This window comes from Chelmon rostratus, chromosome 24, assembly GCF_017976325.1.
Source record: "Chelmon rostratus isolate fCheRos1 chromosome 24, fCheRos1.pri, whole genome shotgun sequence".
Classification (NCBI taxonomy): domain Eukaryota; kingdom Metazoa; phylum Chordata; class Actinopteri; order Chaetodontiformes; family Chaetodontidae; genus Chelmon; species Chelmon rostratus.
In genome coordinates this window covers 9,252,032-9,273,547 of record NC_055681.1, presented here as the reverse complement: position 1 = coordinate 9,273,547, position 21,516 = coordinate 9,252,032, and the positions used below count along the sequence as shown (strand labels likewise).

General features: G+C 47.3%; 1 protein-coding gene across 4 annotated transcripts in view; it reads left to right on the top strand.

The window, feature by feature from the left end:
• The window catches only part of nrp2a (neuropilin 2a), a 58,791-nt gene that overhangs the window by 19,358 nt on the left and 17,917 nt on the right, over positions 1-21,516 (top strand). For all 4 annotated transcript variants that reach the window (XM_041965899.1, XM_041965900.1, XM_041965898.1 and 1 more), the window contains exons 4-11: positions 6,968-7,198; positions 8,674-8,829; positions 9,433-9,602; positions 10,439-10,594; positions 16,982-17,126; positions 18,638-18,813; positions 19,157-19,336; positions 19,452-19,596. In XM_041965899.1, the coding sequence (XP_041821833.1) occupies positions 6,968-7,198; positions 8,674-8,829; positions 9,433-9,602; positions 10,439-10,594; positions 16,982-17,126; positions 18,638-18,813; positions 19,157-19,336; positions 19,452-19,596 (1,359 nt within the window). The remainder of the gene's footprint in view (positions 1-6,967; positions 7,199-8,673; positions 8,830-9,432; positions 9,603-10,438; positions 10,595-16,981; positions 17,127-18,637; positions 18,814-19,156; positions 19,337-19,451; positions 19,597-21,516) is intronic.

Sequence of the window (21,516 nt, the reverse complement as noted above, 5' to 3'; positions counted from 1 at the left end):
TAGCTGATTAATGTTTGATTCAGGTTGCTTATTTTTACGAAATGTATGGACGAAATCTCACTCGATGTCCTTCAGCTACTCAGTCACTGACCGCGTCCGTTGCCACTGTGGTTCAGGGTCTGCAGCTCATTGCATGTAATTTATCTCAATGTCTAAAAGTACTGAGAGACCTTTGTGGGAAATATGAGTTTCAGGCAAGTTTTCCCCACTCTGAACCAAACACAAGGCTCCGCTCTGCATTAATACTTAAGCTTAATGATTTTGTCTTCGTGCCACGTCTTTGCCCAATGTTAATGGCCCGAAACCTGCGATCACTCACCCCAGCACACTCTCACAACAATTAGGATCAGCAGAGGCAGCCGGGCATGTAAACAAAAGTTAGAGAGGAGAGAGGGGAAAAAAAAAACTACTTAACTACTTTCAAGCCGCCTGAAAGCATGTGAGGAATGCTTGCTTAATTGGCCCAGGATCCGCTTCCTCTCGGGAGATGAGGAGGGCTCGGTGTGGGAGGTGGTGGTGGGATGATGGAGAGAGCTCCAAGGCAACTTGGAATTGGACTTAAGGTTAAAGGTTTATGGGTAGAGGCGGAGGCGAGGAGATTGATGTGGATGAGTGTGCGCCGAAATGGAATTTTCTCGAGGTCGTCGAGGCGCGCGGGGTAAAGTGCACGTTGCAGGTGAGGTTGCAGTGGAAGGTGTATTTGTTTTGGCGGTGGTGGTGAGGTGTGTGCGCAGAGTAGACGGAGAGGTGGCCTTGTGGCAGCGAAAAGATTTACGTTCGAGTTACCAGCTGATTGCAGCATTTGTAGCTTCAATTCAGATGTTTAGGTCTCGAAATGTACAATGAGTCAGGGTTTATGGAGAACAAAAAATGAGCGTCGCACAGAAAGAATGCATTGTGTTATCACCTCATAGCTTTGAAACGTATCTCTGGTGAATGTGACCCGGATTTGACATTCTGCTCAGTTACCAGGGCCATCAGCTCGAACCCTGACAACGTAATAGTGTAGATTGCATCTGTCGCGCACACACACACACTGGATGGATTGAAGGCTGGTGGATGGGGGATGCGGTTGCCATGGCTTTAACAAGATCCTGGTATAAATTCAGGGGGTATAAGAGATTGTGTCACTGTGAGAGCACATGTAGGTGTCTGCTCACTGCATGTGTGGGTGGTTCCACTCAGCTTGTTGTGTGAGATCCTGTCTGTCTGTATGTATGTGGAGGCGGAATGATAGATGCACGTGTGTGTGTGTGTGTGTGTGTGTGTGTTTGCAACAGAGAGAGGGAGACAGACACAGTGGGAAAATGATTGGGGTGAAGGGAGACAGACCGACAAAAGAGGAGTGAGTCAGAGAGTGAAAATGTATTCAGGATGCGTGATTGAGGCCATGTGTTAATTACGGCGTTTCCAGCGCCTGCACGCTCTCTCATCATAGCTGTTTGTCTTACCATGGCAGGCCTGTGCCACGGGTTTCCACTAAATACAGCTTGCAACTTCTGATGGGAACACAGAGATCCCGGCTGAGATGTGTTTATTTACCAGAGTGGAAGTAATTGCACTATTACTTTTACCCCCATTAATGGATTTTAGTTGCTTTTTTGTGTACTTAGAAGCAGCTTTGGAAGACTGTAGTTATAAAAACAAAAGTGTTTTTTGACTTTTAAAGTTAGATTCCAAGCTGTAAAGTGTGAGGGATATTTTTGGTCCAGTGCGTGTACAGTGTTTGGGTTTGTGTTTATGGGTGCGTATGTGTTTTTAAAGGGTGCGTCCTTGCAGAGATAGAAATCTCAGCACACAGCTGGGAGACGTGTGTATGTGTTTGTGTGTGTGTGTGTGTGTGTGTGTGTGTGTGTGTGTGTGTGTGTGTGTGTGTGTGTGTGTTCGGCTTCCTTCCCATCTTAAACAGACAGTGCAGCTATCAGTTTAGGCTGACCCCCACCACACTGTGTCTAGAAGTCAGACAGTGTGTGTCTGGGTTAGCTTGTGCATGTGTGTGTGTGTGTGTGTTTGTGAGAGAGCGAGCGAGAGGCATATCTTGGCCTGTTTTCCATAGTACGAACTAAAGATACCACAGCTTAACGGCTTGTTTTTGTTTTGTTCATTCAGACCTATTACATAAGCGATGACTGTAACAACTCTAGGGGATTTTGAGTTGGACAAGCAATCTGTTTGTGTCAACGTGTGTATTTGAGTCAGTGTGTGTGTGTGTGTGCGTAGTGGGGTACAGTGCAGCGAAAGCTAATTATTTCCAGCAAGGAGGAGCAGGAGTAGACCTTTGACTCAACATCCATCCTGATACCCCTCCACCCTTCTGTGCGCCTCCTGAGGGGAGCCAGGGTGATCATTTGCCCTAAAACAACATCCCTCCACCTACCCACCCCGACCCCCCCCCCACCCTTATACACACACGTATGCCTTAATCCTTCTGTACAGTGAATGTGCACGACCCCATTCCTCCCCAGTATTGTTGTGGCCTACTTTGCTCCTACTCATGCGTGCTTAACCCTTTATTCAGCCCCGAATACCACCATCCCCTCCACCGCAACCTAACCCCCCCCATCCATCCCTCATACACTTTCACTTACGTCACGTTCCACTGATGCTGTTACCACGGCTACACGGGGAAGACTTGCCAGCAAAGCCCCCTTTTTCCCAGTTCCCCAAAGCCCACCACTAGCGCGGCGAGGCCAGATAACGTCGCAGCCAATCCCGAGTTAAGACGAGGCCGAGAGCACCCCAGGGCGTTAGGTCCCCTCCGTGACCGCTGTCGTGGCATCTGTGGGGTCACGGCGGGAGCGCAGCCTACGGCAGGACCCCCCGCCCAAGTGCCAGTCATAACATTGGCCCTGTGTGTATTTCTGATGCAATCGTGTTGATTGGATGCCGACCCTCGAGTCAGTGACGGCTGTTACTATATGGCCGACTGCCATGTGGTGTTTATTCCTGAAACACCAGGATCCATCCCGACGCTGAAATGACACACAAGTAATTAACTGGCAATGATAAATGAAATTCATGAATAAATAGACTGGATGAGCGCAAAGAGTATTTAAAAGTGATCAGTGAGGAAGAAAGTGTGTCCGGAAATGAAATAATAAGGCATGATCAGCAACTGCATGAATAAGAAAATCGAGAGCTGCACCTTGATCACAAACAGCATGGGGCTTTTTGCTTTTTTTTGTGCTCATGATTAAACAAACACCATGATAGCATTCAATTCCACAACACTTTGAGACTTTGAAGGAGCACTCCTCCCTGTATAAAGCTGCTCAGACTGATGCAGAATGCCTCTCCGGGTCTGCTAAAGTGTCGAGCTGTGGCACGCCAAGAATGTTGTTTTTCTTTGCCTGGGTCTCCTTCTTGTTCGCAATGTTGTTGTTGTTGTTGTTGTTATTGTGGGTTTTTGCACCCTAACCCCCCGCCCCCACGGAGCACGCCCCTTTCCGCCACACACGCATCGGCACACATCTCCTCAGACGCCTCGGGAGAGATTTTTCTTCAATGAAATCCTGCGCCGAGCTCAAGCGGGGTTACATGAGAGATCGGCGTGTGTCTGCGTGTGAGGAGTAGATGTGTGCCAGGTGGAGGCAGGCAGGTAGAGAGCGGAGGGTGAGGCAGTTTTGATGTGCGGCAGACACTCGCAGAACGCAGGGGTGAGCCCTCAGCGAGAGTTGCGTGCCGAGGACGGGAGGAGCGAGACGATGCCAGACGAGACAGAGAGTTAAAAGAGTGAATGAGCACAGACTCTGCATGTCGCTGCTGAGAAGACAGGGAACGAAGGACAGGATGAGAGGAAGAGAGGAGGAGGAGGTGGAGGAGGGGGTTGCCCTGACACAACATGTGGAGCTGCTACTACATCAAGCACTCATGTGCAAGAGTCGAGTGGTTTCTACCCAGCAACTCACCCTCTCGCCCCCCTTCCTCACACACACACATATACACGCTCACACTATGACCTCCCCCTCCTTGCCAGCAAACAGCTCCAGCCAAATGGCAGCTCATGGTGCGATGCAAGCACCGACTGGGGGCCGGCGTACGGCGAGCATGTGTGAGCGTGTGTGCGCGTCATGTGTGTAAGACATGAGCTGAGGGGTGACGGAGGGAGGTAGGCAGGGAGGGGAACTTGTTTTTGGCGTGTTCATATGCTGTGAACTAATGAGCACCAATGAAAAAGAGAAGGTACTCATGCATACGCGAAACGGCGCTAAGGGTGCACACGCAAATATATGAACACATGCATGCACGCGGCGTTGGCACGTGGCAGCGCCGAGCGTTTGAAGCGACTGTTTCGTGCACACAAAGTGTAAAACACACAGTCTCAACATAGAGTGGTGTGTTTGGAGGCAGTGGAGTCAAGCTGTGCTCAGATTGAAGCTTTTCGGCAGCAAGACTCCAGACTGCTGCACTGTGACCCAGTAAGAAACAAGGCCAGTGTGTTACTGGGTCTCACACACACTGTGAAGCTGTCACACACACACACCTTCAGATGCAGACACACGCACAGGAGGCTCATACGGAGAGACAAACACGCCAGCAGCAAAAGACACACATGCGTGGAGCTTAATAAAAGTGCACAAAAAGGATATACCCATGCAAAGACATGCACTCACAGGGCATATGGCTCATGCATACTGCAGAGTTCATTTACTGTTTCATTGTAAGCACATTACAATCACACGCATCTGACTGCTTTAATTGATTCATGGTGTTCATGTTTACACCAATTTATGCTGTTCATTCATACATAGTAGCTGCAGACACGCACACACACACACACATACGCTAAACACAGACAGGTGAGTAGAAAGGGAGATAGCGTCACTAGCTTGCCGTAAATTGCTGTCATATTTCAACATGCCTAGTTCTGTGTGTGTGTGTGTGTGTGTGTGTAGGCAGTCAGGCTCCTAGCATGGAGCCAGATGATACACTCGTGTTTTGATGTTGCAGTGTGCGTGGGAGTCGACTCACTCACTCGGTTGAGCGCTGCTTTTAACATGTGGGGGTAAAATTTGTACATTTTTGTCAACATCGGCACAACATGTGCACACACACATGCAAAATAGATTGATTGACAGGAAGGGTGCATGCACAACGAGTGAGAAAATATAAGATAAGTGGGATCAAACTGGAAGAAAAAAGCAGCGAGAGGACAGGAAAAACAAAGCGAGAGAGGCGTAGAGGTGTCTCCTGAGTTTTTTCCCTCCTCTCTCTGTGCTGATTGGGGTCAGTTCTCTGCCATTAACCAAGTGTAGACAGGGGAGGGCTGGAGCAGCCAGTCGACCTCTATGCTTTTATAGGGCTGCCTGATAATAAGGCCTGGTGCCTTGGAGGAATGCTGCAGAAGGAATGTGCTGTTAACATGTCTGTGCTCCTAAACGCTGCTTTTATGAAAATGTATCTGGTTATCAAACCAACCTGACACGGTGCAGGGCTGCTGAAGAGACTCCACGCTCCCGGGTTTGAAATCTACCAGAAGCTTCTCCCCCGAGTGTCTTCAACCTGACCTCCCTATCTGCTTTCCAACACGCTCAGTGATGGGAAAATGATGCAAGAACAGACTCGTTTCCTTATGCTAGTTATATGCTTGCCAGTTGTGAACGTCTTGGCAAGGCAAAAAATGGAAATGTCTGAGCCTTGCACAAGTAATTTTGACCGGAGAGAGTGAAAACAAATGTTCGCTGCAAAAGCACTTGTAAATAGCCACAAAAGGAGCAGTGAATTAATTGCCATCAGTTGGTTTAGAAGGGTCACAACCACAGGCATTTCAGACATGTGCAGTTCAACAAAGATCGAATGAAAATCCTGCAGTATCTTGGCAACATTGTCCCATGAAGATGTTTGCCCTTCTGGTGAGCATAAAAATAGAAAGAGACACAGAAAGATGTACAACTAAACAGACCTGACTGTTTACAGCCCACTAGATAAAATGTCAAGATTGTGGGGATCCACCTTCCTCATGGGAACAGTCCCCATAACATAAATCATTAAGGTTAAGGTTAGGGTAAGTCTTCAGGAAATGAATGTAAGTTTATGTTAAGTCCCCAAAAGCAATGGAAACACAAGTGTGTGCGTGTTTGCTGGACCGCCAGCTCTTTCTGCCATCCTCATTGATGTGCCGGTCCACAAACACTCGGCCGTGACTCAGGCTCCCCAGTGGGCCGCGGAGCAGTGGCTGATGGGTAGATGATCTGAGCCACACAGCTGCCGCCGCTCAAGGTGAGCCGCCCAGGGCGCATAAATCTGCATGGCTAATGAGGAGCCGTCGCAAAGGGCCCACTTAGGACCATTACACAACGTTTGTGGTGTGTGCGAGTGTGTGTGCGCGTGAGAGACACATGCAGAGAGAGAGAGAGTGTTAGGGAATATTTGTTTTGAATGTATAAAACAGAGCAGGGGTCAGTCTGCTCCCCTCTTTATCCCCTCATAAGTGCTTATCATTAAATATGTCATATTACATAGCCTCAAACATATGAGGATGGGCTCTTTTAAGGGCACAATAAAGCCATCAAACATAATATTTCCACTTTTCTGAAAACAGGATTGATTTGTGTTCGCATATTTGTCACCGTTTTATTGTTTTGAACACAGACGTGATTGAAAATGTCGGTCTAGTGTCAAAAATGGTGTCACTGGGTTGGCTCACGGCGATGGGCGGGACGTGGCTGACAAGCAGAGACATCGCCCCGCTCGTGGCGCCCACTGCAGCATTAGACACGCCCACTCGAGCATATGCTGTGTGTTTTCTCCTTCATCGGTAATCATAACCCGTGCTTGTTTGTGTGTCTCGCCGCCGCAGTTACTGTATATTCCAGCTCGCTGTCAGTGATGAACGACTCTCTGAAACACCCTCTGCAAGTCAGATGAGATATCCCCGCGTGATCGATTGCTCACGCCAGTATCTTCTCCCAATATGACCGATTGCTTATTCCATTCTAAATATCCTCGCATCCTTGCATCCGCACAGGGTCGGAATTCTGCTTCCGCAATTTCACCAGCCCCTCTGGCATGATCGAGTCCCCGGGGTTCCCGGATAAATACCCGCATAATCTGGAGTGCTCCTACATGATCATCGCCCCGCCCCACATGGACATCACCCTCACGTTCCTGACCTTTGACCTTGAGAACGATCCCCTGCTGGTGGGAGAGGGCGACTGCAAGTACGACTGGCTGGACGTGTGGGACGGCCTGCCGCAAGGTGAGGGCACACACACACGGATGACATGCACAGCTCATGTTGGAATGACTCAACGCCAGCAAACACATGCTCGCTCATCAAGGTGCATGGAAACACGCACACGTTCTGGGGATAACACACACACACATTGCCTCTACAACCATGTTTCAGAACTCACACAGACTTGTGCAATCCCTCGCGTTCTCACACAGACATTTACATACCAGGCTTCAATTTCCTGAGCAGCCGTCGCTCTCTTTGATGTAAGCAGTCTTGCCTTACATTCCTTCACATTACATAGAGGAAACATTATTTCACACGGGGAGCTGTAAGTGCCTCGACACCCCTAAGGAGCAGCCCTTTCCCATGCCCCTCTACCCTCTCTATAATAACACCCTTCATCACCCCTTCCTATGCTCCCTGTCCTCCCTCCTTATCACCTAGCGCTTCCTTCCTCCCCTGGGCGAGTGAGAGTGACGGCCACGATGAATATCTGTTTGCATCCAATAGGAGGTGCTGAAAGTGGCCTTTCAACCGAGTTCAGGAAGTGGCGAGGAAAAAACATTTAAGGATGTTATCAAGGGCTTTGATAGTGACCGCCATAGGGTAATGTTAGCCGTGCCGATGAAAACCACATTATTGGCGGTGAGTGGTTCACTTCCCACTTCTCTCTTGCTGACTTTCATTCCGTCTCTCTTGCTTTTCCCCCTTTTTTTTAAAAAAAAAATATGAAGCCGAGAACTGAGGATTTGCTCTAATTATTCTATTTTCAGTTGCTAAAAAGGGATCCAAGTGGATTTGAAATTCCAATTATAGCCTTGAATTTGGGAGCTTTGATAGCTGAAAACAATTTATACCATTTAAAGTTGAGAATTAGGAGGAAATTAAAGTGTAACCCAGTTCCAGTGAGCCGAGTCCTCGGGCATGAAAGAGGGATGGGAGACGAGACGGAGGGGTGAAGAATTTGGTGTCTGGTGAGGGAGCTACTCTTGAGACTATTGTAATCCTCGCTGGTGTGTGTGTGTGTGTGTGTGTCTGCAGCTGATCCCAGTGCAGCTTGCATTAAGGCAGGGATTCCAATCCCCCTGCTGGGCCCTGGCTGAGACACACATGGCAGATGGAGGGATGGACAGAAGAGAAGAGGGAGAGAGGGGAATGGTGGGAGGAAGAAAGATAGGGGGAGGCATGCTGCGACTCATTAGACAACATTTACTGAAGCAGCGTGGCCACTGGAAACCTGTCTTAGCAGCGCTGACTTCCTATTTTTATTTCAAATGGAAAGTTCCCGAAGATGCTGCAAGACAAAATATTTTACATTTTTGCAGTTTAAGCAGTTGATGCAACCAGATTTTTAGCGTTTTTAGAAATAAATCACAAACACCAACTGTTTTAAAAAGGCTTTTGTTGCAACATCACCCTGAAAACTACTCAAAAGTAACACTTTAAAATACAGCATAACGTGCAGGTTGACATCAGTTTGATTTCTGTGTCTGCAGTGGCTCCTTTGATTGGCCGCTACTGCGGGACAAAGATCCCTCCAGAGATCCAGTCGTCCTCCGGCCTGCTGTCCCTCTCCTTCCACACCGACATGGCCGTGGCCAAGGACGGCTTCTCCGCCCGATACAACATGACGCACAAAGAAGTCAGCGACTGTGAGTGCGAGATAACTTTAAGCAAGTGTGTGCTTGTGCGTGCGAGCGAGCGGTTTGTTTACCTGTCTTTATTCCCACCTCTATTTTCTCTCCTTTCTGCAATTTGTCCTCCGTCATCTCTGCTGACACTCGTCTTTCTTTCTTCATCTTTCACTCCTCTTACCCTCTTGATCCTTTCTGCTTTGCCTACTTTAATGCTATTTCAATCTTGAAGCCCTCTCTCACCCCTCTCAGCGTATTTTGCTCTCTCCTAAGAGAGCATGATTTCTCAGAAGCAGACTCATACTATTTTCTTTTAGAATATAAATTAACTTCACCTCAATTTACCTCTTCTCACCTGTTGGGCTGCTTTCTGTCTCCCTTTGCCCTTTCTCTGTCTGGAGCTACCTTTCCGTCTCTGTCTCCAAGCTCTATAAAATGCTGCTTAGATCTTCACTTTCAGGCTCTTTAATATATTTTCTTGCGTCTGTCATCCATTCTCAACTCTCCTTCCTGCCTGCCCTCCTCTGTTCCTCTTTTCTTCCAGCTCTTTTTTTCTTTCTCCACCGTAAAGCTACGTCAACACACACACGGTTAACCTCTTCCTCCTCTCTCTCCCATCAGCGTTCCACTGTAGCATGGCGCTCGGTATGGAGTCGGGGAAGATCAGCGACGATCAGATCACAGCTTCCACAACCTTCTACGACAACCGCTGGTTGCCACGGCAGGCCCGCCTCAACAACGACGACAACGCCTGGACACCTTCAGAGGACAGCAACAAGGAGTATATACAGGTCAGGCTTATGATCCTTTCTTATGACACAGCTGAGGTGTATTTCTGTGCTGCACTATCTACCTGGATTTGCTGACCTTTACATAAAGTAGGCACTTTATAGACAATGTTTTTCATTCATTTAAAAAGACCCAGCATAATGGCACGTCAGATATGAAAATTCTAATGTTTCCAGCTGTGGGGACCACACAAAGAGAAATCTGAATCAGCATTGTCTTCACTTACTGAGGACAAGAAATGTGGACAATTTGTCACAGTGATATTAGCGTAGGAGACGATTGAGGCGCCTGCAGCATCACACAAACAGAGAGGACATACAGTAGGACACACTCACACTGGAAGGAAATGGAGGAACTGTGAACTGATGATAAGGAAGTGCTTCTGCACTCTCAATCTTTCCTGTCTCGAGCGCACACGGGCCCACACGTATGCATGCACGCATGGACACACGTGCGCATGCACACACACACACAGGAGCGCTTGATGAGAGCGGCGAGAAACCGGTGATTGATGAAGGTGCTCTTCAGGAATGCATCCGAACACCACGCCACTGATCTTTGCCTCCAGCCTCCTTCCCCTTACACACTCACACGCGACAGTGTGAAGACACACACACACACACACACAGCACCTAAGCTCCCTCAGCAGCTAGGCCACAGTCGCTGTCCATCCCCTGCTGTCTGCGTGACAGAGACACAGCAGCTGGTCTGTCTCTGTTATCTACATCAGCCCTGACCACCATAAATCCCTACAGCAGCATACATGTTAATCTAGTCTCTTCTTTTTTAATCTGTCCTTATCAGTTATTAGATATTGTCTTTGTACTCCTTCGTCCAGGTTGACCTCCACTTCCTGAAGGTTCTGACAGGCATCGCTACACAGGGCGCCATCTCAAAGGAGACGCAGAAGTCCTACTACGTCACTACCTTCAAACTGGAGGTCAGCACCAACGGCGAGGACTGGATGGTCTACCGTCACGGCAAGAACCACAAGGTAGGCTTGCATACAGGAGGAAGTTGCATACATCATGGTGCATTCTCATGGGCATCCATTATCAGCATTCCTGAAGGAGCGCTCCCCTTCCAGGACTGTTTTTGAACCCGAGTCATGACCGTAGTCATGAGGCAGAGAAGGAGGGAATGGGTGGGTGGAAGAGATAGAGAGAGGAGGGGAAGCTGACAAACAAGAACAATGGAGTCCTCTATGTGCCCTTATCTGGGCTCGCTATTCATCATCTCTCTCAACGCACACACGTAAACACACACCTGGGGCTTGTAAAACCCGTGGAGTCGTACCAGGTGTGGCTGGAACAAGTTTGTCTTTAAGAGGTTCACAGCAACATGATTTTCTGAGATTGGTGGCGTTCAGCTCTTCGATCCTTGTTTGTTTGCATGTTCGGAGCGAGCATTGGATTCATACACAGGCTTGTGTGTGAATGCATTTACAGTGCGGGTTGTTGTTGTTGTCATAGTTGGACCCACAGTAAGCCCGTCTCCAGGGTAACTGAACTGTCCCTCATATCTGGGTTAAGGTCACTGTGGATTTCAAGCAAAAAAATAGAGAGTGGCAAGGGTGGAGTTGGGGGGGGGGGCATGTTGAGGGTTAATCCACACACATTTATCCACATGGACTGGGGGCCCCCTTCTGTGTACGCCAGTGATTGGTTTGGGTGGGGCCAGTGGGGGGTATTTGATGTGCAGATTATTGAGCGAAATGTGGATTTGACTTAAAAAAGTCAACATCTGTGCAATTTATTAGAACCCCCCAGATGCTCCCCACTCCTTCCACATACGCACACACACAAATCCACAAACCCCCCCTTTAAATAACCTCTGGCTGATCTCTCTGTCTGGAGATCTGTGCGTGTGTGCGCATATGTGTATGATGTGTGCCTGTCTGTCTGTACTGTGTAATCTGAGTCCACTAATCTGTCTGTGCAAAAAAAAAAACTGTTCAGACGCTGTTAGACATGGACTCAGACAGATGCATCAACATGCATTTGAGAGCGATATTCCTTGTACTACAAGGGGCTGCTTTGAAAATGTTTGAATTGGTTATGGTTAGTCCAGCAGGAAGATCAATAAAAGATTTGCATATTCGTGTTATAGGATGATTTCTGAATGAAAACGGCGGTGCTGCAGTGGAAGCCGCAAAACGCAGTGCTTTTTGATGGCGAACACACTATTCAGTTTTAACTGAAGCCAACCAGAGAGCTTGTGAATATCTCTCAAAACAAAGCTGAGGCCAGGAAATCAAGCCTGCTACTTCCCCTAATAGAACATTACATTATCTACATGAATGTAGATATGATGAAGTATCCCATAGGTTTTTGATGATCATAAAGAAAAGATGACAACATTTACTCCATGTGTGATAGGGCTCTTGTTTTATGTTTAAAGGATTTACTTTGCATTCACGTTCTCTGATGTGCAATATAGAGGCGAGACATCTGAGACAACGCTGGATAAAACGTACTCTTTGTATTTTTGCCGACCACAGACAGTGATGGATGGATGGGATTCAGGAATAACACTTTTGACAAATCGTGCGCCCAAAGTGCAATTTGCACTCATGATTTCAGCCTGGCCTGACTTTATAATGCTGAAACCGAAGACTTCGCTCTGCTCTTGTCAGTCAGGTTCTCCTTAGGTCCCTTTGGGCTGCAGTTGAATCTTCCGTGACTGCTAATCCACCAGTCATGTCTTACAAACTCCCAGTTAGCCCATCCTAAGCCCCCCAAAGAGCCCTTAAGTGGTTGAAGCTCAATTCTCGTCAGGGGGTTCTGTAATGACTGGGATTTGGTTCTTTTAATTGTCATTTAACAGTGAGCTTGAAGCTAATGTGGCTTTGAAAGACTGCGTGTGTCTGTAGTGCACAAGATGTGTGTGTTTTGGAGGGTTGAGCCATGAGTGTGCCTGTGCATCAGATATGAATCACCCATGAATAAAAGGATCGGCTTGGCCGTTTTCACCTCGCTGTGTTTGTTATTGGGAGAGCGCACGTTGCCATTTATTGTCAAGATTTGTGTCCTTATTTGCTGTGGTAACAAAGACCGAAGGATTTAATGCCAATAAAGATTATTTGACAGAAAGATTGGCCGAGGCAGAGTGAGGGAGAAGCTGAAAAAGGAGAGGCATTGTGGGAAAAAAACGCTTTTTTGTGCTGTAGGAAGAGAAAAACACCAGCGCTGCAGATTGCAATCTCCTCGGTCACACCAGCAAACAAGCTCTGTGCATGTGTGTGTGTGTGCGTGTGATTTGTGTTTTTACTCTTTTTCTGCATGCCAACACATTTTCAGTTTGACACCCATGTGACTTGTTAATTCTAAATCACACTACTCACATATGCACCTCATTACTTGATGAGACGCTAGCACACTTAGGAATTGTATATCTCTCACGCACACACAAAAACACACACACATTCGCACATAGATGCAAACACACAATGATTTTTTTTTGTAGTGGTAACATAGACACACGTGCACCCAAACAAATGAACATGAAAGACACACACTGTCATCCGTCTGTGAGGAAAATCCCATCAGTCCCAGTGCTTACCAAGCGCTGTAATACTGAAAAGCATTGTGAGCCTGTGCTAAATCTGTCCAACACACACACACACACACACACATACACATACACACATGCACAAAGTAACCTGGGAGAGAAAAAAAACAGCCCACACAGCATTTCAGTCTGCTCCTCCATCACACTGTGTCTCACACACACACACACACCCTTTGTTTTTCCGCTACAGATTCTTCAAGCTAATACATGATACAAAACACAACTGTGCATATACTCACACACACATGCAGACAGACACTGTCAAACGCAACTGCTAACACTGGTGCAAAGTGAGAGGCTTGGACACGAGGAGGTGTAAGACAACCTTAGCACACACACAAACACACCCCTAGCCCCTCTCTGAGCCAGTGGAGGAGAGCGGCCAGCTGGAACCAGTTCCTACTGTCAACATCTTCATACCAAGAACAAGGGAGGGAGAGAACGTCTGGAGCAGAGACGGGATATGGTTAATCGCGGGGAAGAAAGAGAGAGAGACAGAGGGAATAACTAGAGCAAGAAGACAGGGATGGCGAGTGTAATGGACAGAGAAAGAGACCGGCATCGAGGGAACGACACAGGGATGAAAACACAGCCGGGAAACGAATAATGTCTTGTGCAGAGCTCGCCACATCTCCCTGTGGTGCCATCAGCTTGAAGGAAAACACTGGCAAAGGAAGGAGACATGTGCCAGAAACAGGGAGCGGAGAGGGGGAAAGAGAGAGAGACGGTGAATGAATCGAACTGTGATGTGTGCATCTATCCACGCCTCATTTTTCAGAGAACAGATGTTCGTCAACATTAACGAGACACAGTGAAGTGTAGTGTTTTTAAGAAGCTTGTGTTTGCTCCTGGTCCAGAGCTTTAGACACAGTGTTTACTGTAAGTCACGCATACGCCTTTCACAGTGACCTCGTTCTCCGGAGAGGCCATCAATAGTTAAATACCCATGGTGCCTGTGTCCCGCCAGTGTCCACAAAGTCTGACCGTTGCATGTTGCTGTGTGTGTGTGTGTGTGTGTGTGTGTGTAAGGGGGGGCTTCAGACTACGAGCATTGCTTCGTTATCTTTTCATGACTCCACACCAGGAGACACAACATGACAACTTTAATTATTCAGTCCACCTCGCCTGCGCATCACGTGTGGGGCGGGGCTCGCGGAGAGAGAGACAGCAAAAAAACAAGCCAGTCGTCAGGCAGATTACGTGCTGGCGGCCCCTCTACATTTCCACCCATGTTGGGTGGGCATTCCTCGTGAGTCAAAATGTAACCACGCTATCAACAAGCTGGTCAATGAGCAACCATCTGCTTCCTAGGGCTATTGACCTTTAACCTTGGAAGTAAGGGGCCAGGGGTCAAATGAGTGCCCTTTCAGGTGCCTTGACAATAGATGGGAGGAAGTGGAGTCAGCTGGACTGACAACTCCTCATTGTCCTCATCTCAGTTCTCTCCTGTCCTAAGTTTGTTGCCTCTCCTCTCACATCCAGAAGAAAAACGGAAAGAGATTCTTTATCGAACAATTTGTTCTTTCTGTGTCAGTAATGTCAGCCATATTCTCTGCTTTTATCTGAAGATGAAAACAAAACAAAAAAAAGCAGCTGGCGGTAGCATAATGCACCAGCTAATAGCTTTTTAGTCATGGCGGGCATCTCGTGCGATTGGAACAAGACGTCTCCGGGATGTTTAAGTGGACAAATGTTTTACAGACATTTCTCAATTTTCCACCTTTGTACTGAGCTGTTTATGGAGATAATCACTTTTTCACCACATAATTGGTTGTTATCACAATGGTTACATTTATTGAGTGAAAAGAAAGTCAAGTCAAAGGACACTGGATGTAAAATTTTGCCTTATTATAAGATGCTTCCTGTTTCAGCGATGAATCTGTCCGTTGTTCTTTCCTTCCTACTTGCCACCACTCCCTTGCTCCTCTTCCACATTCCTCTCTCCATACTCCTCATTCAGTTATATCCCCTGCCCTCCATTCAACCTCTTCTTTTTTTCCCCCTCTCCTGTCTCTCAAACCCGCCTCCACCTCCATCTTCATCTGTTTCTAACTATTCTTCTGAGGACCCGTCCTCCCCGCAGTCATTTTTCTGTTTTTCCTGCCTTTCGTCCCTGCTGCTCTTTGTCTCACACACAGAATATCTGGGAGCGGTGAAGATGGCTCTGTTGTATGTGAGGCAAACCCTCTTTGTGTGAGCATGCGTGGGTGTTTACATAACCCCCATAAGGGCCCACATCCACTGTTTGGCCTCTTAGGTAAACAGAATGGCTGTCTATCCTCCATCCAGCAGCAGATACAGCACAGATAGACCCGCTTATCTGTTCAAACACTCACGCTGCTTTGTATTACTAGTGTCAGCTCCACTTGATTAAATCAGGCCATGCCCAAAATCAAATAAAACCCCTCGAGTAGGATTTTGAAGTCATATCACTCATATTCCCACTGGTTATGGAATTTCTGGAATATCATATCATTTTTGGAGGCGTGCGCCAGACGGGGAATTTTACAAATGGGTCACTTTCCACCAATGTGGCAGAGTAATATTTTTAAACTCTAATTGAAACCAGGCTGTTTATCACTTCCAATAAAAAACAACATTATCAAAACAAGAGGGAATCATTTTTTGTAGGCTATGCTGAGTTTTGATCATCCCATGCATGGATTAAAGTAAAAGAAAAATCACGCAATGTCTCTAATCTTTAATTCTGCTGCTTGTCGCCACTGTCTTTCCATCTTTCCGTTGTGTTTGGTGGCTGTGATGTTCGTCAGCGTGGTTTTGCTAATATCAGTCAGCAGCCGGCCCGGTCAACCACAGACAGATAGAGTGAATGACACTTAACAGTCACTCAGTCAGTTAAGAGACGCTTCCTCGGCTTATCTGTGCGTCGGGTGTGTGTGTGTGTTTCCTGTGGTTTCCTGTGTGTGGTTTCAGTTCGTAGCCGCCAACAGGAGGAAGAAAGGCAATAGGGGTGAGAGAAGAAGCATGCATGACGAGATCTCAGCTGTGCGGTTTGAAAGGAGAAACGTAAGGAGAAAACGTCCGGGGGGATGTGGTGATGACAGTGGAGATTGGAGGGAAGAGTTGGTGGAGTAGGAGTAGTAATTACAAACAGGGAGTTATGGTTATGAGAAGACTCGTCTGCTACAAAAAGGAAGACTCATGTCTGTCATTGAATGTCCCCATCCAACGCCCTTGAGCATCACGGGACCCAAAACAGGTAGTAACTCGACCACCCTGGTTCCATTTGCCCTCCGACCCCTGCTGCCTCTCCCTGCCGCTTAAGAGCGAATGGAAGGAAGGGAGTGCTCGTAGAGAAGAAGTGAACGTTGACGCCTCAGGAAGTTCATTTCACTCACATCCTGCCCACCTGGGGAGGCTTCCTACGTCCGGCGGCCAGTCGTGTAATGTCAGGTCGCATCTCCCACGGCGTCCCGCGGCCACCAGCTTGGCGGCACGCGGAAGCCGGTGGATGAGTGAACAGCGTGTGTGTGCGAGCGGAGAGAGAGAGAAACCCTCATCCATCGCCGGGCTTTCCCAGCCTCCCAGCGCCGAACCTTTGACCCCCAAAACACATCGACAGCTGGGATGGTGACATTGGATCCGTGTTTGGGTTGTCTCTGCTTTGTCCGGCCTGCCACTGTGTGTGTGTGTAGCCAAGCGAAACCGTGCACTGTGGGTGGGTGTAGAGTAAGAGGGTAGTGTGTGTGTGTGTGTGTGTGTGAGAAAGAGAGAGAGATAAGACATGAAGAGCACATTTCCTGACACTAACCAACCCTTGTTTGTCTCCTGTTTGTCTTTGCTTTACCAGATTTTTCATGCCAACACAGACCCAGCTGAGGTGGTTCTGAACCGGGTCCCGCAGCCAGTTTTGGCCCGGTTCGTCCGGATCAGACCGCAGACCTGGAGGAACGGCATCGCCCTGCGTTTCGAGCTCTACGGATGCCAGATTACAGGTGTGTGAAAACAGTTTTGATCACTAAATATGATTTAAAAAAGATAAACTTTAAAGACGTTGAGCTGTAAAAACCATTGGAACACACACATTCATTGACACACACTCACCAGCATATATATTTGTATTTAGGCTCTCTCCCACACTCCCCCTGCTATGTTTTAAACATAGGAAGCCTCAGGCTAATTAAAGGAAACTTTTACTCTCTTCCTTCCAGTGTCATTTCCCTCTCTCGACGCTCTCGCACTTCTTTCTGTCTCCAGCTCCCCCAACGCTGCCTCATTTCCCTGTCATGGTTTTAGATACTTTTTTGATCTGTCCTCTTTGCTCTGGGAGCTCCTCTATATCGAGAAATGGGTACCGATCAATCATTCATGGCTCCCTGTTCACTCTTACATCAGAAACTGTGATTCGCCTCAGCCTCAACAGCTGCTATTGAAATAGCTATTAGCTGTTACAGTACAGGTACATCCACACACACAGGCGGTTTCTAAATATAGCAGATGACCTCAAAAGCAGGCAAGCCCTTTGAAAGGTACACAGACACCACACACACATACATACACACTTCCTGTGCCTTTTATTCATTATTTACATCTCCTGCTTTTGCAGTGACATAACAGCATGAAACTTTGATCTGTGTTCTCTTAAACCGTCAGCACAACTAACATCTTCTCCCCATCTCCCTTCCTCCTGCCCTTTCTCTCTTCCTTCATGTCCTCTTCCTCAAGCTCTCTCTACCTCCCACCACCTTCCACGCTCATCCGCCACCCCCCAGTCTCTCCCTCCATCCTTCCCTCTCCCACTGTTTGTCTCGGTTGGAGTCTCATCTCTACGCCTTGCTCTCCTCCCTGTTTCCCCAAGCCGTCGTCGCCAGCTCCCAATCTCTGTCTCTTGCTTTTTTCTTTCCACTCCTTCCACTCTCTACTTCTTCTCTGCCTCCAGACTCCTCGTATTATACCTTTCTTATCCCCTTAATCCTCATTCCTCCCTCTCACACACTCCCTCAGCAAGTTACTTTCAATGCTACCCGCTCATCCATATCTGAATGAGTTTTATTTCCGAGTGCTTTTACATGTACGTGGAACGTTCTCTCAGTCGGTGAATGCCCATAAAATGTGTGCAGCACAGTGAACAGACAAGCTATTGTATGGGATATAAAGATGTGTTATAGTGAAAATAACATTGAATGCAAAGCAGGGAAGTGCGTCCATTCAAAGGCAAACTTAGCGCATGCTTTTGTCTCAATAATGGCAGCATAATTGCATATTGAACGTGAGTAGTGCTCCCCTCCCTCCTCAGTCCCTCACCTCACCCTCTCCTTTTTGCTTCAGTCTGAACTCTTAATGGTTAGTGGCCAGTAGTGCAGACCTGTGGTGAAGCTTAACAGCTCCCAGGTGAGAGTGTGTGTAACAGCATGAGCGTATGTTAGGTCATCGCTGAGACTTCTCCATCAGCCCTCCCCGAGGTGAAGGCTAAACTTATCTCTGCTCTCTCTGCTTTCCACTCCAGATGCCCCGTGTTCAGACCTGCAGGGCCTGCTCTCCGGCCTGCTCCCTGATGCCCAGATCTCAGCCTCCTCCAGCAGGGACATGGTGTGGAGTCCTGGGACCGCCCGTCTGGTGGCCAGCCGCTCCGGCTGGTTCCCGGCACCTGCACAGCCCCTGGCTGGAGAGGAGTGGCTTCAGGTACAGGAATATTTTAACTGCTTTCATTTTGCATTTTGACTAAATACTATCATACAAGTACTGACAATGAAATATGATATTTATGCTCATCTGCTATAAAAGCAAATGCGTGATCTTGGTGTCATTTGTTCAGGCTAATTGTTTTTACTGTGATGTGATTGAAAATGTTTGTATATGCAATAAGTAGTCCCTTGAAATTCTGGCTTCTACATTCTGCCATTCCAGCTGCCAGAGGCAAACGAGCTAAAACAAGGAGCACAGCTGCAATTAAACATAACCATGTGTTGTTTTTTTTATAAAGTACATTCATCACAATGTATTTATCTAAATGTTTTCTCTGCAGGTGGACCTCGGTGTGCCGAAGACCGTGCGCGGCGTAATCACCCAGGGGGCGCGGGGAGGGGACGCAGGAAGCGGGGCAACCACAGATAACCGGGCCTTTGTCAGGAAGTACAAAGTGGCACACAGCCTGAATGCAAAAGAGTGGAATTTCATCATGGACAGCAAAACTAGCCTGCCCAAGGTGGGTGAGGGAGGAGGGTAGACAGGAAAATTCACTTATAACACAAGTTCAGTAACCCTATACAGGTAAACCATTGAGATGACAGTGCATACTTGTATTTGTGTATTTTGGGTAGATCTTTGAGGGGAACACACACTACGACACCCCAGAGCTGCGTCATTTCGAGGAGACAGTGGCCCAGTACATCAGGCTGTATCCAGAGAGGTGGTCTCCAGCAGGGATTGGAATGAGAGTGGAGATACTGGGCTGTGACCTTCCAGGTAGGACGTTCTGCTGTTGCTTATATGACAGGGAATCGTTTTATATATGATAATTTGGGGCCCACACTATTCCAGGCTGAATTATTTGCAGTGAACTCCAGCGATCTAACCAGAACTGAATGGACCTTGAGGAAGGTGGCTGACCAGAAAAGTGAGGCTCACATTAGATATGCATGAGAGTCATTACAGTCTGCCAGGGGTGAAAAGAGACACCCAGAGTTGGCCCAGAAAGGGAAAGTGATAGCACAGTGAAAGCCTGACCCGCAAAGGTTGTGATTTTGATTTGTTCTTGAGCTTGTGTCACCTGGAAAATGCTAGTTAGGCTTTCTGTGAGCTTCTACAACAAGTGTTAGCCTCAGCGGGGAGTGGACAGGGTTCGGGTTAAAGGAATGCATCCCCAGAGAGAGAAAGAGAGAGAGAGAGCATTGGTTTGTTCATTTTCCAGCATGGTCTGTTATCCAGATGTTGTGCTGGAGAAACACACACACACACACATTCACCAGCACTCGCACACATGTGGACTCTGGCTATTTACCACTCCCTCTGTGCCTGAACAGGATGGCTGAGCTGTATAGCACAACATGCTCAGCGCTAACATACAAGCACAGATCCACATAGTTACACACACACAAAATAAACCACAGGAAGCGAGACACATACATGTATGCTCTCCAGATACCACTGTAAATACAAGTTAGACTATGCCTTCACTGAGGTGATTCCTGGGTGTGTGAAGTGCTGATGTACTGATGAAGTGCACTGCTCTTTAGTCGAAATATTAATAAGAGCACATTATCACTATCGCTTTTGCCACTTGTCTGGGGAGAGTAATACACATCGAAAGACATACAGAGGCACACCTGCCCTGACAGCATTAGTTCTGTGTTTGTTAACCAGGTGGCTCTTGATATAAAGCCACAAAGATGTCAAATGTTTTCGGTTGATAGTTAGAATTTGGTTATAAAAAGTAAGGAATGAAGCAATAATCTCTGTCAGGGAATAATACAATTCTGTAATTTACATGCGGTCCCTCTGAACACCTGGTCTCCAGTCACTTTCTCCTCCCAGAGAAAAATCTAGTAGATGTGCCCATGTGTGCAGTGCACAAACAGTACAACTATAAAGAGCAATCCCAAAAGATGGATACAAAAAACAAGAACCTCAGGGTCCTTTTCTACATATTTAATTTTTATCAGATGGAGTGAGGATTTTGGGGGAAATGTGGCACGGATAACTGCTGTTAAGGGTCACACATTGTTCACATGCCGCCAAAAGTCAGCAGGAATAGCGGACTACTGCTGACATCCTGTAAATCATTCACTTCCCCTTTCACTTAAACTATTCTCTTGTTTCTGTTCTGTCCTCAGTTAAGCCCGCTTTTGAATTTCTTTTCATTTATATGAGTCAGGCCAATGAAATGGTTGTCATTTTTCCACCAAATCTTGCCTTGTGCAGTTTAAACATAGCAGCAGCTGCCACGGCGAGGCAGAATAAGGTCTCTCACCCCATTCCTACACATGGTTGCAGTTCTTTTTTCTCCAACCCTGAGGCCCAATGTGTGGGTCCATAAATGTTTTTGTTCTTTTGTCGTTACCATGCCTCCGCTCCTTTCCTCTCCTCCCCTCCTCCTCTGTTGCTCATCGCTCGCACCTCTTTTCCATGCTCACTGCTGTCGGTCCTGACTCCTTCTGTTTCTCCCTTGACGCACAGCTGTCTCACGCGCACACACGCGCAAACACACACACAGCCTCTCCAGTTTTTTTTCTAGTATACTTGCTTGAAAAATGAAAAATTTATGAGCTCAGGAAGGTTTCTAAGATTTTAGAGACTAGTCTGTAAAAAAAAGGCAAAATGTCATCTATTCTTTTTTTTTCAGGAAGGACCATTTTAGTTTTAGGAGCACTATATTGTAGCGCTCAC